The 17,301-nt window shown below is 39.8% G+C and overlaps 3 protein-coding genes across 3 annotated transcripts; all 3 read right to left on the bottom strand.

Moving 5' to 3' along the window:
- Nucleotides 1-3,964: 3,964 nt before the first annotated feature.
- LOC148817560 (transcription factor HES-5-like) lies at nt 3,965-4,628 on the bottom strand. The gene is made up of 2 exons (XM_088938328.1): nt 4,495-4,628; nt 3,965-4,378 (listed from the first exon to the last, which is right to left on the bottom strand). Exons 1-2 carry the CDS (start codon nt 4,555-4,557, stop codon nt 3,965-3,967), a joined length of 477 nt encoding a protein of 158 aa, XP_088794454.1. The 5' UTR covers nt 4,558-4,628.
- A 4,811-nt stretch (nt 4,629-9,439) lies between these two features.
- LOC148817559 (transcription factor HES-5-like) lies at nt 9,440-10,083 on the bottom strand. The gene is made up of 2 exons (XM_088938164.1): nt 9,982-10,083; nt 9,440-9,865 (listed from the first exon to the last, which is right to left on the bottom strand). The coding sequence occupies exons 1-2, from the start codon at nt 10,042-10,044 to the stop codon at nt 9,440-9,442; spliced, it is 489 nt and encodes a 162-aa protein (XP_088794290.1). The 5' UTR covers nt 10,045-10,083.
- A 4,818-nt stretch (nt 10,084-14,901) lies between these two features.
- LOC148817558 (transcription factor HES-5-like) lies at nt 14,902-16,774 on the bottom strand. Its single transcript, XM_088938247.1, has 2 exons — nt 16,668-16,774; nt 14,902-16,551 (listed from the first exon to the last, which is right to left on the bottom strand). The coding sequence occupies exons 1-2, from the start codon at nt 16,728-16,730 to the stop codon at nt 16,135-16,137; spliced, it is 480 nt and encodes a 159-aa protein (XP_088794373.1). The 5' UTR covers nt 16,731-16,774; the 3' UTR covers nt 14,902-16,134.
- Between the last annotated feature and the right edge of the window lie 527 nt (nt 16,775-17,301).

The following is a 17,301-nucleotide window of genomic DNA, read 5'->3' as shown; positions in this document are numbered from 1 at the left end:
TCCTCGTGTCATCATTATTGTTCTTTATATTTGCTCAGGTCTAAATCGTGTAAGCTCATTTTCAGCTGATTTATAACTGTCATGAGTAAAAAAAAAACTGCAATGCAAAAGAGAATCTATACCACATTATTAAGCTGTATTATAAAAGCAGAAAAAAACAACCACGATACCTGCATTTTTCCTAATATGGTCATAGGCTGACACCTTGTGTACGACAATTCGAACTACAACTATATTTCTTGAAAAACTTCTGGTAGTATGAACAAGGTACCACTACCGAGAAGTTAAAAGAAACTAATTTCTGGAATTGGTGTACTTGATTCGTGCGACATCTAACAGATCAAATCAAGCAGCATAACAACATACAATTTGACATCTCATTCAGATTTTATTATCCAATTTCTGTATTGTGACCGACTTACATAGTATGGTCGAATAAACGACATTTTCAGATTTTTAACAGTAAAAGAATTAGATTTACTATCATCTGTATAGCTGTAAGGGTTGTGGAGAAGCGCAGTAAAGTGAAAAATACTTTCAGAACACTTTAAGAATAAAAAGTTCAGAAATTTCCTCCAACGTTGAATGTAATTATTGCTTAAATTTAAAATTAAAACTTTGCTAACTTGATATTGTTCTTCATTTTGTGGGCTAGAATATAACCACTTTGTTATATTCGTTTTAGCGCATCTTGACTTCTCGTAGTTACCTATAGGAGAAATTTATTTCACTTAATGGATTATAATATACCAACCTAATTTCCACTGGCGCAATTAAGATACACGCATCAGTAACTGATGAGCTCATCAGACTGAATGAGTGGTATTATTCATATGAACTGAGTGAAAATTAGGGTTAGAAAAAACAACCAGCACTTTACCTTATCAGATCTCAAGACTGCAATGGAATTATCTAAATTGTTAGCATTATCTGTAACGTTTTCATCCTGAAAGTTATGTTTTTCTTTCTAACTTGAATTTATAACAGTAATATCAATACGCAGTGACTAGCATTGCAGTCCTGCAGAACTGGGGCCCTGGGTTCAATTCCTGGGCTGCTCTCTGTGTGGAGTTTGTATGTTCTCCCTGCATTGATATGGGTTTTCTGTGCTCTGTTTTCCTCCCACAGTCCAAAGATTGTATGTTACTGGTGCTGACAGGTTAACTGGCTTCTGGGAAAATTAGGCTCTGACTTGAGTGTCCGTTCCTTGTCTGTGTCAGTGTGCGCCCAGTGCTTTCCAATATTGGCTCAGTAGTATGGGACTCCATTGAGAAACACAGAGTCCCACACTAGCAGAAAATAGGCTGGAGTACAAGTCTGGTAATACAATCCGTGAAAAGCATGGCAGTAGGCCAGGACAGGGCTGTCTGTATAGGGTTGACCATGGAGTCACATCTGTAATACAGCAGTAGCAGAGTACAAGAATTGTGTAAAAATCTATTGACTTACATAGAACACAAGATACATACAAAGATAATAGCAGTTAATAAAGCATTTAGAAGGATCCCAGTATTGACATTCATGCATTAGCTGTAACAGTAGTGTAAGTAACAACAATAACTATCTCCTTTATCATTGTCAGGCTATGACCAGGAGCACAAAGCCTGCAGGGGGCAGGAGTGTGACTGACTGTCAGCTTTGTAGAGGCAGGTCATGCCTGGAAAAAAAATACTCCTACAGATATTTTTTAACAGAAACATCGCTAGATGGCATTGTGTGGCATAATGTTTGCCAAATTCAATGGAGTTTCAAGTTTGACATCACAAATGTATTTATTGAATGCTCCTGTGAGCAGACCAATATACATTTTACAAATATTTTGCTTGCCCGTGTCTGGGTACGCCTTTGTGTGTGTCCCCCAGTGTAGGACTCTAATTACTGTGTGAGCTTGTCTCGTCTCGCAGGGTGCAGTTGGGCAGTATTATGCTCTCACATCTGGCTGGAAGAATAGACGCTGTACAGCTGCACTACCCATCATCCCCCACACACAGTTCATTATTCCCCTCCATGTGAGACTGTGCTTGTAGCAGTTTCCCACACACTCCTGCATTCACTGCCTTGAAAGGCAGGGACAAAAGAAGCGTGCCTAGTTACATATCACATTAGTAATGCTGCTTGCTTCTCCATTGTTCTACATGAATAACCCTCAAACACCATCTGCATGACAGCTCTGGGAAGGAGAAAACAAGAAGGAAAGGGATACTTTGAGTTTTTCAGGAACTGGTGTCAAAAGAAAATGCCCCAGTTAAGAAAAACCGAATCTTTTTCTATTTAGCAGGTTCCAGTAGTGAAATCTAAACTAATCTAAACCTTTCTTTAAAAGAACGGACATTTTATGACCTCAGTTCTACACTTCCCAAACTCTTTGGCCTTTTATGTTTTAAAATTCCTACAGTACAATGCTAGATTTTTGTCTGTGACCCAGCAGTCTCCAATCCCCTCAGTGCTGGTTCTAATTTGCTTCTCTATTAGTGACAGAAACCCAATAATCCCTAATAGTGATACATGACGTAGTTGTTTTTGAATGCCAAGTTCATTTTCGTGGTTAATGAAATTGAGATATCTAGCTGTTAATGTGACAAAAGCAGTGTGATTACTGAAGGTGAAATTAAAAGTGTGAACAAATAAGACTGCATAATGTTATGTCTGCAGGAAACAAAGAAAAGAAGTGTCAGTAAATCAGACCTGTTTTCCCACCATTCTGAGATAAACATGATAACATGACATTTCTGTACTACAATAAATGATACAATTGACTAACATTAAGTTACATGTCCTTATCTTTTGTGATTTGTAGTTTTGGGCAAATATGACCATGTTAGAAAATGAAAACAGTATTGATTGCATAGATTTTGTTCCATATTTATTGGAATTTAGAAAGCAGATCATAATGATGGCACACAGAGCTTTGAAACAGCACTGACAATAATTCAGTGAAATAACAAGTACAGCTTTCTGAAAGCAGCTACAGAAAATACAATGCCTTCATAAAGGCTACCTAGCAGGCAGACACTCTGCCATTGACTTTGGTTTCCAAAACCAAAACAAAAGCTCGAAAACAATTTCAAGCAAAACAAAACACATCTCTTGCTTTAGCTCAGCAAATATGTTTTTTTAAAAAACAGAATCATTCTTCATCTAGTACCTGAAGGTCAGTGTGTAACTGACAAAGTTCTAGTGCAACAACATGTCATAGAAAGACAGATCTTCACAGAAGAAGACATATCTGAAACATTCTTTTACACAACATTCAAGGTGAATATTTCCTAACAGAGCAAGCACTGCCTGCACATTCCTTGTGTGACAAGCTATAATCCGACTGTGTAGCCTTAAATAGGCAGTTTGCACTATATGAAATGCTTTAATCCTAAAGGATTAAGAGGCAATTCCTTAAAGGCATTTGTATCGCATACATTGTATGTCTAAATACAGTACTGCATTTCTCTAGTGAAATACATATGCTGTGAAAACTCACAGCAAAGTTGATACACACTATAGTGTGAAATTGAAATTAAAAAAGTACTCCTGGTCTCCAGGAAAAAAAAAATTGAAGACATTTTTGTGCAATTGGCACAAGAGCCAGCAACTTGCGTAAATCTGAAATGGATCAAACTGCTGTGGAATGGGAGTCATCTGCCTCCCTAAAAGCAGTTCAGTGACAGCACCACTGCGAAAAAGTACACAAAGTACTTCATATTACACTGGTTACTTCAAAGGAAAGCAACAAAAAACTTTTTTCAAAGCATACAAATCTCTTGTGCAACAAGATAGATGGTTAATCTCTACTACTATATTATACAGACTATAATGCATTTTGCATCTTCTAGTAGCATTTAATACCTTCTGCACAAGCAGAAGAAGAAGAAAAATTCTTCATACACTGCGAGAATTACTGTCCGTGCCAGGTTTAGACCGAGCTTATTGAATTCTGTTTTTTCAAGGGTTCTTGACAGTCCACAGTGCTCTACCAGGGCCGCCAGATGGCACATCTGGACAGTGCCTCTCCTTTGATGGTGGTGTGATGGACTGGGGAGCTCAGCTGAGGCAGGACACTCTGACAGCTGCTCTTATCCAAGGACAGTTCTGTGTTCTGGAAATGGTTCAGCAGTCTTCCCTGGGACTCCACCTTCATCCCATCCTGGGAGAGGAAGCGCTTGATTTCTTGGACACACCTGGAGTAGCCTTCACTTTCAGCTGAGGGCCGAGAGGGGGCGCTCACGGGCTGCCGGCTGTGCCGCCTCAGGTAGCAGACCGTCATTTCCAGGATGTCGGCTTTTTCCAGCTTGGAATCTGGCTGCTGGTCCAGGAGCTGCCTGAGCCGCTCGATGCTGCTGTTGATGCGATCTCTGCGCATCTTCTCCACTATCGGCTTTCTCAGCTGCAAAACAAGGACAAGACACCTGTCAATCACCTGGCTCTGGGATCCAACACGTCTTACAGAATTAAAATGGATATTTTTAAAAAGCACTGTAACATCTAAACTTCACAACTCACCTTGATGGCCAGAGTCATGTGCTCCTTCGAATAGCCCATTGCTGCAGTGACTGTAGGTGCCATGGCTGTATCTGTGTGCTGGAGTGCTCTCTGCAGAGGGAGTCTGAGAGTCTGACTTGTGCTGGCTTCATCTCTCCTATTTATAGTCCCCAATCTCCATACGAATGTGTGGGTCTGGGGCTTGTTGGAGTTTCTCACAGTCTGTAGCCAATGGACGAGCTTGGGGGACAATGGGGAAGCTGGGATTGCCACATGCTCAATGAAGTGCTTATTGCCGGGGACAATGGCCGTCTCTCTGGGGAACAGGTGGAGGGGAGGGGGCGATGACGAGTGACTCACAGGGCGCTGTGTGAATCTGGGAAAGTGGTGACCCTGTAAAGAGAGCAGGTCTGCTGCCCAATGATGGGATCAATGACACTGAAAACATACTGGTCATTGGAACAAGCATGGGACAGGTACAGTATAGAAACAGTACCAGAGGAATAATTGTAAATGTTCACCAAAGCATATCACTTGGTGACACTGTAGAAAATATACACTTTTATAAGTGCCAAGCAGATAATTAAGTTTCAAAAACTGTTGAGAGATGTTTTATATGAGTCTCTCAAATAATTTTCATTAAGATCTTCTTTACTCTAGATGATGCTTTTTCTTAGATTTATTACTAAATGTAAAGCTTAATTGCATATAAAATGTACTTTAATTATATACTTTATATAAAAGGGTGTATATAAAATCATTTAAAGTTGTTTTTTGTTTCTTAACCATGGCATTTTCAGAACATGAGAGCTGTCCTTTCTCCACTAAGCGATAGCAAAGGAAAAGTCAAATGTCAGCATGCAGAAATCAATCAGGTACGCAGTTGTTTCAGCTGGAATAAAATATAAAGAAATAAAAAAACTGAATTCACTTCAAATAGTCATTAGCTTGCAATAGGATGACTGACAGCTCAATAAAGCTGCTACAATCTATTATCTACGCACTCTACTGTTCGGTTGGTTAGTGGCTGATTAAAATATTAGCAAATGATTTCAATAATCTTGTAACCCATTCAGCTAGACAATCTGAACACAGAACTCAATAACCCATAAAGATACATATATATAAAAGTCAACTGCTTGACAGTCAATTAACTAAATTTACACCACAAAATTATAAATACAGAGAGAATATCAGCAAGAAAATGTCACACTTTAAGACAGGCTTAGATATCAGTGATACATTTCTGATTTGATTGCCCATAATATCTTTCAAGATATATTTGCTGATCACTTGTGACTGGAATCACTGTGGAAGTTCCACCAACATGTCCAGATGTCACAGATGTGTCTCCAGGCTTGTGGCTGGTCGGCACTGTGAGTAAAAAGCTGCTCAGGGTTTCCCACACTGTGCTCTGTGTGCTGTGCTCCCTGCACAACAAAAGCAGCCGTGTGTGCTGAATGAGACATTAGTGACGGTGATCGGCTGTGTATTGTGGGTCAGCCACAGCCTGACATCACACACCATCTGGACTGAGAGGAGATCAATGGCTGATATAATATCAATACCGCTTTTCCTCTGTGCATCTTTTCTCTCAATGATAATCATGCACCACAGCAGTGAGGAGATGGAGCGCAGCTTTAATTTGATTTCTTCTTGATATGTCAGTGAAAAAGTAACACACAGTATTTTATTTATTTGTTTGCTTGTTGACTCTCAGGCAAAAACACAGAGAATTTGTGGGATACAATAACCTTCACTTTGCCCTGAAAGTTTTGTATTTTACAGATAATAGTCAGATGTTACAGTGTCTAACAGGTGCCCCAGTGCAACACCCCTTTGACCAACAAGAGAAGTTGCCCAGATGCTGGTGGGATTGAGGAATCCTAAAGACGCTGGAACTGTGACTGTGCTCTCCAGAGCTTTCCCACACTCTGCCCATTGACAGAGCGCTCACTGCAACAATAGAAGTGTGCCTTGTCAGATGCTAATTCGCTTAGACCAGCAGATAATGACAAGCCCCCTGAGTAGATATGTACTCATGTTAAATATACTTCTATCAAGAATGACAAAAACACAAATGTTTAGAAAGAATACGGTTGGGAAAAAATGTGCTTCAGATTAAAACACTCCAAGTGCAATATGTCAGTTCAAATCAAATGCTAAACACTTTAAAATCATCATACCCTCTTAATCAGCATTACTGTCCACAAAGACCTGTCAGACAATGTTTAAATCTGTGTACAGGGATTAGATGTATTGAGCAGAGGCCATTGGAATTTGGAAAAAGATTTTTTAATATTAAAGACATGATTTCCATTCTGACTGTCTCTGAATTCTAAGTAGACTTAAGCATTGAGAGATTAAATGACAAACTTTTTTTTTCCAGAACTAAGAAATAAACACCTAAACTAATTACCCCATTGAAAAATGACCTTTGTCGAACAATGAATATCCACTGACAATGATCTTTTGGAAGACTATGAATGCCAAGTTGAGGAAAGTCTTTAAATTCCTTTCCCTGAGCGCTGTGCTGTGCTATATGGGACTTTCCAAGCACATTGGATCTGACCTCCTGCATATGAAGAGAATTTCAATGTTGTAGAAAGTGTGCCAAAGGAATTACAGCACTGTGTTTGACAGTTTCAACCCTGTTGCCAAACAATTAAATCACAAGCGATTCAGTGTGTGTTCTGCTCTTGCCCACACTGACCCAGAGGAGCTAACAGTGGCTCTCTGAGATGAAGCTGGACAGATAGATACTGTGAAGTAAGCCTGGGCCCAAGCCAGCCTTGACAGAAGTAACATTCAAAATGTCAGAACTCTCCTTTCTAAATGACGTACTTTCTCTAAGACCGAAACTAATCAGTGAATCACACCCCCTTTCCCTGCAGGCTGTTGTGTGGAGGTCACTCCATTGGTATCGGCCCACTGGGACTCTGAGAGTGCGTTTTCCTCTGTTTCTCACACTCTCTCCATTCACTGAGTGAAGAGGGGAGACAATAGAAGTGTGTCTTTATTACACATCACATTAGCGACGGTGTTTGATCTGCCATTGTGGGGGCAAAGATGCCTCATCCCCAGGAGACCATATGTGACCAAAGTGTCATTGTGCAGCTTCAGTCAGACCCCAGAAACCTGTGTCAGTGCAGATGGATTTAATATGCAACACATTTATACTCCTGGTGCCTTTTTGGCGGTAAACCAGGAGATGTTACAGTGTATGTTGTGTATTTATAGCACAAAATACTGCATGATCAGCAGCATTGATGTCCCAAAATATTATTCTTTAAAATATTATAAAATAAACCATTATATAATTATATTATAATAATACATATAATTGCTACGTGATTGTGATTACACATAAGTGATTACACATGATGGTTGTAAACACAATCACCTACTATTTCTACTGCTACTACTAATACATTATTAAACATTCACCTACCTATTTAGACTGTTCTTTAAGACTTTATAATTATTTTATTTTCTGTGTCTTGTGTTGCATTATTTTTCTTTTGGTTACTACACACAGAACTTTTAGTCCCTGAATCATCTTAGAACTGTACTAATTTCTTCAGTTTGGTATGCTTTCTTATCTTCATGTTATTTTACATCATGTTACATCAGTTTTTCAATTAATTGCTTTGAAAATCAAGCTTCAAATTCACCAGAATCCTCTAACAAACAGACAGCTGCCCTCACTGCTACAGAGCTGAATTTTGCTTTTGACAGTGATGGATGGGATTGATTTTCCATTGAATCTGAGCCTATGTTTGTCCATCATGTCTTTGATCTTTAAATAAGCACAACACAACTCCTATATTACTGTTAAATCTTATATCTTAAATTCAGTACCTGATACAACACCTGTAGACGATGGTTCAATTGTCTAAAACAGATTTACATACCAGTATATTATTAAAATCCTATAGGGCTAAATAATACTTATGTTGAGGTCTAAATTAAGAACTATGCAAATACTTATAGCCCTGTCATTAAAATATCTGTTGTACTTAACTGTATTCAAGGAGACTGAAAAATGCATTGAAAAACTTTTTTCATCAAAACATTTATTCACCTTTTTTCACTTTCCTCCAATTATGCATCACTAATAGCAGCATCATGTATTACAATAAAATTAGCACACAAAGTAACATAAGATTAATCTTTTATTTCATTTCTCTATAGAGAACACTGTAAAGTTCATAGATAAGAACCATGTAATAAATATTATTCACAAAAATGAGTTCAGTTTTACTGATCACAATACTTCTCTTTAAATAAACACCCTACATGAAGGTTACAGGTAATAGCCCATATCTACAAACATTGTAAACTGGACTGTGAGCAAACATCACATCACAACCACATCTTGAAGACGTCTCCAAGATCAGAACATGTATGGCACCCTTAACAGAGTGTACAGATTGAGAAAGCACTTTTATAAAGCCTTTATAAAAGGCATGAATACATGTCATAAACATGTCAGAAATGAAATAGAGAATATTTATGTTTCACTAGAGAATACGTGCATTTCTTCGGAAATAACATGCATCACATCTTCAGATTACCCCTGAAAACCTAAAATCATTCCATTAAGAAATAATTATTTCATTATACAGAAATACCACACATGTGCATTGCACACAGATTTTGTGAGCACGCCAGTCTTATGAAACAAGAAACGTGCCCTTAGGGGATGTATTTCACATCCTCACAATTTAAAACTTTTTGACTCAATCTCTTGTGCAACAAGAAGATAAAAAAGTTCATAGTAAATTGTCAGTTTTTTGGAAAATATCTGTTGGCCTTTCTGCGAACGAAAGTACCATTAACAATATTCTGCATTGCAGAAGAAGAATGAAGAACTCTTCATACACGTTGGGAATTTCTCTGAATGTCAGTCTTAAACTGGTTTGTTGAACTCTTCTGCGAGTGTTCATTGACCGGCCACAGTGGTCTACCAAGGACGCCAGAGAGCACTGATGCCTGAAGGCTCGCCTTTAATGGTAATGTGCTGGACAGGGGAACCAGGAAGGACTCTTTGACACTTGGGCTTCTCAGAGGAAAGTTGCTCATGCTGGAAATGGTTCAGCAGTCTTCCCTGGGACTCCACCTTCATTCCATCCTGGGAGAGGAAGCGCTTGATTTCTTGGACACACCTGGAGTAGCCTTCACTTTCAGCTGAGGGCCCAGAGGGGGCGCTCACGGGCTGGCGCTGGCTGTGCCGCCTCAGGTAGCAGACCGCCATTTCCAGGATGTCGGCTTTTTCCAGCTTGGAATCCGGCTGCTGTTCTAGAAATTCCTGGCCCAGGAGCTGCCTGAGCTGCTCGATGCTGCTGTTGATGCGATCTCTGCGCATCTTCTCCACTATCGGCTTTCTCAGCTGCAAAACAAGGACAAGACAACTGTCAATCACCTGGCTCTGAGATCCAACACTTCTTACAGAATTAAAATGGATATTTTTAAAAAGCACTGTAACATCTAATCTTCACAACTCACCTTGATGGCCAGAGTCATGTGCTCCTTCGAATAGCCCATTGCTGCAGCGACTGTAGGCGCCATGGCTGTATCTGTGTGCTGGAGTGCTCTCTGTAGAGGGAGTCTGAGAGTCTGACTTGTGCTGGCTTCATCTCTCCTATTTATAGTCCCCAATCTCCATACGAATGTGTGGGTCTGGGGCTTGTTGGAGTTTCTCACAGTCCGTAGCCAATGGACGAGCTCGGGGGACAATGGGGAAGCTGGGATTGCCACATGCTCAATGAAGTGCTTATTGCCGGGGACAATGGCCGTCTCTCTGGGGAACAGGTGGAGGGGAGGGGGCGATGGCGAGTGACTCACAGGGCGCTGTGTGAATCTGGGAAAGTGGTGACCCTGTAAAGAGAGCAGGTCTCCTGCCTGGTGAGGGGATCAATGACACTGAAACACGACCAGTCATCAGAACAAGAATGGGCGTGATGCAGAAAATCCTTGATGGGAAATCGATGAGAAACAAGAATTGATCAATAAATATCTGGGTAAGATCATGTGTACAATATGGGCACAATAAAAGTATTTGGTGATTTTATTGTCTAACTGCACATCTTCCAAATTGCATCGAAGAAATGGGCCTGCCCAGGAACATTTGACTACAGTCAAGACAGACAAGATTGAAGTATAATTTCTCAACTCTGTAAAGACTATGCAGTGCTGTATATGTCAATCTAATATAACAAAAAATGAAAAAGAGGATTTCTTATAATGTAGAAATAACTGTTGTACATGTAAAGACTTACAAATATTTTTAGTGGCCTTTAATACTTTAAAATGCCATGTATTGTATTAATCAGAAATGTGAGGAGGGTGTATCAAAACTACAACTCTAAATCCTTTGTCTTAGCACATCGGTGTATTATACTACAAAAAAAGTAGCTCTATATATGCTATCAGAATGAACAGATGGATATGATAAAATTCAGATAAGAATCATTCTTGGTATTTGTATTGTTCCTTTCACCTCCGTTCTTAATCATCAATAAGTCGGACCTCAGTTTAGGATCTTTGGATGAAATAAGAAGAATGTCACCTTCTTCAGCACAGTGTGTACCCTGTCCCCTCACTGGGGCGCTGGATTGGAAATTTTGCAATAGAGGGAGAGTATGCGTTGAGCAGACGAAAAACCACAGGAGTCCCCCCCCACAGACTGAATGCAAGTACATTGTACATGCAGGTAAATCTTAAACCCCTAAAATACTGGTTTCCATTTATTCTTTTGGGTGGACTGCAGTAACTGGGGTAAAGTCCCTCCCTTCTCTCAAGGTACAACAGCAGTGACTGCAGCTGGGACTTGATCCCACAATCCTCCGGTTTTGGGACCAGAGACTTTCCCATCACACAGAGTTTCACCCCACCAGTTACACACTGTAGGCTGGCCATCTCCCATCCCAGCTCAGGCCAGGCACAGCTTGACTGCTGTGCACTGATGAAATCAGGGTACTAGGTGGTAGTGCTCCTATCATTTCCAAAGTGTTAGAAAATTCATATCAAAAACCCTCATCAGATATTTTCTTTTTAACACAACAGTATGTGTCATTCATCATTAATATGATACTTTTAAACAATTCTCTTAGTTAAGAAAGAATTTAGATAAAAAGATTTTCAAAAACATTTGTCCCCACACAAGTATTGTTCTTCAGAAATATAAAAGTTCAAAGGTATAACACTAACATTTTTAGGCAGGAAATGGAAACTTTCACAGCTGCTTGAAAATGCATACAACAACAACAAAACAAACAAACAACACAGTACAAATACCAGCTGAAAAACTCCTCTCGTAGTTATTAACTGATCACTTGTGACTGGAATCACTGTGGAAGTTCCACCAGTGGAGTGTGGACAGCCTCCACACAACATGTCCAGATGTCACAGATGTGTCTCCAGGCTTGTGGCTGGTCGGCACTGTGAGTAAAAAGCTGCTCAGGGTTTCCCACACTGTGCTCTGTGTGCTGTGCTCCCTGCACAACAAAAGCAGCCGTGTGTGCTGAATGAGACATTAGTGACGGTGATCGGCTGTGTATTGTGGGTCAGCCACAGCCTGACATCACACACCATCTGGACTGAGAGGAGATCAATGGCTGGTATGTTATCAATACATTTGTATCAACACAGTACATCTCTGCATCTGTGCCTTTAGGGTACATCACAGCAACACCTTATATCATGGAAGTGAGACAGAACCCAAAGCCCATGGGGAGGAAATTTAAAAAAAAATGAAATTAACTGGACTTCCGCCCAAAAGAGGAAAGAGTTTAAGGAAAGCCTTTAGTTTATTATATGATAGCACAGCTGAAAAACTTTTTATTATGTTTTAAATGTCCAGATGTTCTATGGAAAATCAATTTGATTTAATTTTTTTCATTTTTGTTACAGATGCTGCCCCATTCCTCTAGGTGCTTATCTTTAACGTGCCGCAGTGATCTACAAGAAATCTTTCGGGTGCCTCCATTTCAGCGTGCCTCTCCCCTGATGCTCACCCTTGTCCACCCAGACAAGAAGGTGCCCAGGTGCTGGTGGGATTGAGGAATCCTAAAGGCACAGGAACTGTGACTGTGTTCTCCAGAGCTTTCCCACACTCTGCCCATTGACAGAGCGCTCACTGCAACAATAGAAGTGTGCCTTGTCAGATGCTAATTCGCTTAGACCAGCAGATGTTGACAAGACTCTCAGGAACACATCTTATTCGTTAAATACAGTTTAATCAAGGACCTAATGAACACAAACATTTAGGAACAATTGAGGACCAGGTGTATTTTCAAAAAGAAAACTCCTGGGATAACCTCAGCCAAAATTAGTAAATTAATTCAAGGTAATCAATGAGTTTTTAAAAATGCAAAGAAGTCACCCTCCACGATAAATCAGCATTATTATCCAAATTAAAATTCTGTCAAAATGATCTTTCTAAATTAAGAATAGGGGTTGTGTTTGCGGAGCAGAGGTGACTGGGATTTGAATGTGGATGAGGTTTAATAAAGAGCATATTAAGATTTGTTTCATTCTACAGGTGCCACACTCACAACTTTCCTATTACCTTCCTATGATTGACTCCATACAAAAATACTCAATAATTAATTAGGTGACAAGGACACGTGTCTGTTTTTTTTAAGTAAATAAATCCTTAAGCAAAGGCCTACATCACTTCACTTTCTGAAAAAAAGGAGATGAGTAATAAAAACATAAAATCTCCACAAAATTCAACTCCACTGTCAGACGTATTTAGCCACAAGATTACAATAATGTCTGCTATCTTCTGTGTGTGTTGCTTTCCTCCATTCAGGGAAAGCACTTTCAGAGATTAATATGGAAGAGCTAAGAGCTGTGCAGTGAGTTAAGATTGTACACAGCGATACAGTGTTTGGGGATAGCCTAAGGCATGATAACAATAACATAAACGATGACAGAACTCTTTAATATGATACATGCTTTCACTAAGATCAAAACTAATCAGCAAATCGCACCCCCAGTTCCTCATCGCCTGTGTGCTGTTCTGTGGGTTGACCCTACAGGTATCATCCCACTGAGGCTCTGGGAGCACGTTTTCCCTCTGTTTCCCACACTCTCTCCGTTCTGAGTTCAAAGGGGAAACTACAGAAGTGTGTCTCATTACACATCACATTAGCGATGGTGTGTGATCTCCCATTGTTGGGTGGGGGGGGAGCCTCAATTCCCGGGAGAGAAAGTACGTGTGCCACTGCTCACTTTTAGCCGAATGTCAGAAACTGGAGTCCGGCGGCTCAGATCAGTTCTCATTTCACATCCAGCAGAGAGCAGCACAGTTATAGTCATGCCGCTATGGCTGCGGTAAATGAAGAGATGCAAAGATGCATGTCCTACATCAATAAAATGTTATAGCACATGGTCAGCAGCAAGTGACTGAAGTAACAGTGCCCCCCAAACTATAGAAGTATTATGATCACAATAGGTGGCACCGCTGTTACACAATTCTTGGGTCTTGGGTTCAGTGCTTAGGATTCTGTAATGTCTCATGTGTGGAGTTTGCATGCTTTCATTCAAGACAGGGCGTCTTGATTATTTGGTGTCTTTAAATAATTCTTCAATAAGCTGCTTTCTGATAATAGAGTAATATAATAATAACTATTTTGTAATCATATTAGATATTAGATGTAATAACAAGAAAATTATAATGATTGTGATTTTAAGACTTCATTCAAATACTGTATATCCCATCAGTTACTTTGGCCCATCAGTTCAGACTCTACTTTGAGAATGTATGATTCATCATTGTAATGTCTATGCCTTGTGTTGCACTGCTGAACACAGTGATGTGATAGTCTATGCATCATCTTAGAATGTAATTTATTTCTTCACCTTGGCTTGTCTTGGTCATTGAAATGTGTGGCTTTTGTTTTATTAACCAGTTGAATAAAAATGACAAATTGTGAACATATAGGTGTTGTCAGAGTGGCAGACTTGAAAGTTGCTTATGGCAAGTAAGATCCATGATCTGAATGAGAAAGTTTAGGTCTAAGCATCAAATTCTTTCCTTCCAGAGTGTATGTCCTTCAGTACGTCACTCTTCTATTCAGTACCAAAGAGAAGCTCGAAAGTTTGTCTTAATGTTTAAATGTACGATTACATATGTGAAACTTAGAAAGAACATGGAAAGAAAGACCTTTCCAATATTTATGGAGAGTAAATGAATTCAGATTTATTTCATATCAATGTTTTTAAATACATTTTTGTAAATTATACAGGAGAGATTTTACTTTCAAAATGAATTTCCCTTGTTTGAAAAATTGTAATCTGAACAAAGTACATCTTGTGAGTAATGTTATTAATTGACTCCATTTCTTTCACTTAATCATTCCAATGTACTACTGAATGTAAAGTAATTTACTAAAATAACTTTAAGCACACAATGGAATATAAGGCTCAATTGTTTATTTGGATTTCTTTAAGAGGGCAACCACTTTAAATGGATATGAATTACGTAACAGAATCCAATTTTCTGATTACAGCAATTACAGCTTAAAAGTACCTTACAAAAAGGTTACAAGTAATGATAAGTGTCCACAAACATTGTAAACCAGAGTGTGAGAAAACATCACAACCACATCTTGAAGACGTCTCCAAGATCAGAACATTTACATCACCCTTAACAGAGTGTACAGAATGAGAAAGCACCTTTATAAAAGGCATGAATAGACATAATTATGTCTAGATTTCTCAAAAAGAATATAACGAAAATATTTATACTTTACTACAAATATTTACAAATTTGTACATTTCAGAAAACAAACTATAACGAGATTAGAGAATTCAAGTGCTCAATTTAGGCATTCAACTTTAAAAACCACATTTTCAGATAAGCCCTAATATTTTCACTGTTAAGAAAGGTTCTTATGAAAGATACAAAGTTGCCTTCACAGAAGGTAAATGCCTAAATTAGACAGCAATTTCCTTTAACAAGGAATATGATAACTTATATATTATCGAAAAATGTCTTGTAATAAGAAGTATTTTGCATGCGTATTATTTTCCAACTATTGGTAATATGTCTTGTCCTTTCTGTGAAAGAAATTATAATTTGGAACATTCCACATAGCAGGAAGACATCAATTTTCTTTAAAAAGGAAAAATGCTATTTCAACATTATTGAAATAATTTCTTGTGCAACAAGTAGTACCAGATATGTGTAGCGAGTTCCCACATTTGGGTAACATTTCTTTGCTTTCTGTTACTGAAAGCAAATCTGATAATATTCATTACCGGTAACAAAAGTGGCAAAAAGTTGCTTTGCATAAAACTTTTCTTAAGTAGAAGCTCTTCACACAATTCTTTTAAAACAAGATACAATCTTGCCTTCACTGAAGGCGGGTTTCTGAGTTAGAAACCAATTTCCTTTTAACAAGAAGAATCACAGTTTCAACAATTGAAATAATTTCTTGTGCAACAAGTAGTACCCAATATGCACGGCGTATTCCCACACTTGGATAACATTTCTTTGCTTCCTGTTACTGAAAGCAAATCTGATAACATTCTGCATAGCAGAGGAGGAAGAAAAAGTCTTCTACACACTGAGAATTAGTGTCCTCGCCCGTCGCGGACTGGACTGTTCAATTCTGTTTGCCTGAGGGTTTAGTAAGAGTCCACAGTGCTCTACCAGGGCCTCCAGAGGATTGTGTTAGCCTGAGTCTCTCCTTTGATGGTGGTGTGATGGACTGGGGAGCTCAGCTGAGGCAGGACACTCTGACAGCTGCTCTTATCCAAGGAAAGCTGTGCGTTCTGGAAATGGTTCAGAAGTCTTCCCCGGGACTTCACCTTCATCCCATCCTGGGAGAGGAAGCGCTTGATTTCTTGGACACACCTGGAGTAGCCTTCACTTTCAGCTGAGGGCCCAGAGGGGGCGCTCACGGGCTGGCGCTGGCTGTGCTGCCTCAGGTAGCAGACCGCCATTTCCAGGATGTCGGCTTTTTCCAGCTTGGAATCCGGCTGCTGGTCCAGGAGCTGCCTGAGCTGCTCGATGCTGCTGTTGATGCGATCTCTGCGCATCTTCTCCACTATCGGCTTTCTCAGCTGCAAAACAAGGACAAGACACCTGTCAATCACCTGGCTCTGGGATCCAACACTTCTTACAGAATTAAAATGGATATTTTTAAAAAGCACTGTAACATCTAATCTTCACAACTCACCTTGCTGGCCAGAGTCATGTGCTCCTTCGAATAGCCCATTGCTGCAGTGACTGTAGGTGCCATGGCTGTATCTGTGTGCTGGAGTGCTCTCTGTAGAGGGAGTCTGAGAGTCTGACTTGTGCTGGCTTCATCTCTCCTATTTATAGTCCCCAATCTCCATACGAATGTGTGGGTCTGGGGCTTGTTGGAGTTTCTCACAGTCCGTAGCCAATGGACGAGCTCGGGGGACAATGGGGAAGCTGGGATTGCCACATGCTCAATGAAGTGCTTATTGCCGGGGACAATGGCCGTCTCTCTGGGGAACAGGTGGAGGGGAGGGGGCGATGACGAGTGACTCACAGGGCGCTGTGTGAATCTGGGAAAGTGGTGACCCTGTAAAGAGAGCAGGCCTGCTGCCTGGTGATGGGATCAATGACACAACTCTGCCAACTGGACTGCACACGTGTTTAGGTGGGAGCACATCTGACCATGGAGAAACAGCCACAGAGATGTGAATACAGCAATGTGGTAGCCTATGCTGAATTAGATGGTACGATTAAAACATACATAAATAAGCTGAAGTTATTGTGTCTCTAGGCACTCAATTATCAAAATACACTCTAGTTCAAAAAAAAATTAAATGCATTAAATGCAA

Source organism: Atractosteus spatula, chromosome 20, assembly GCF_055471065.1.
Source record: "Atractosteus spatula isolate fAtrSpa1 chromosome 20, fAtrSpa1.hap1, whole genome shotgun sequence".
Taxonomy (NCBI): Eukaryota; Metazoa; Chordata; class Actinopteri; order Semionotiformes; family Lepisosteidae; genus Atractosteus; species Atractosteus spatula.
The sequence above is the reverse complement of the archived record's forward strand: the minus strand, read 5'-3'. Positions and strand labels throughout refer to the sequence as shown.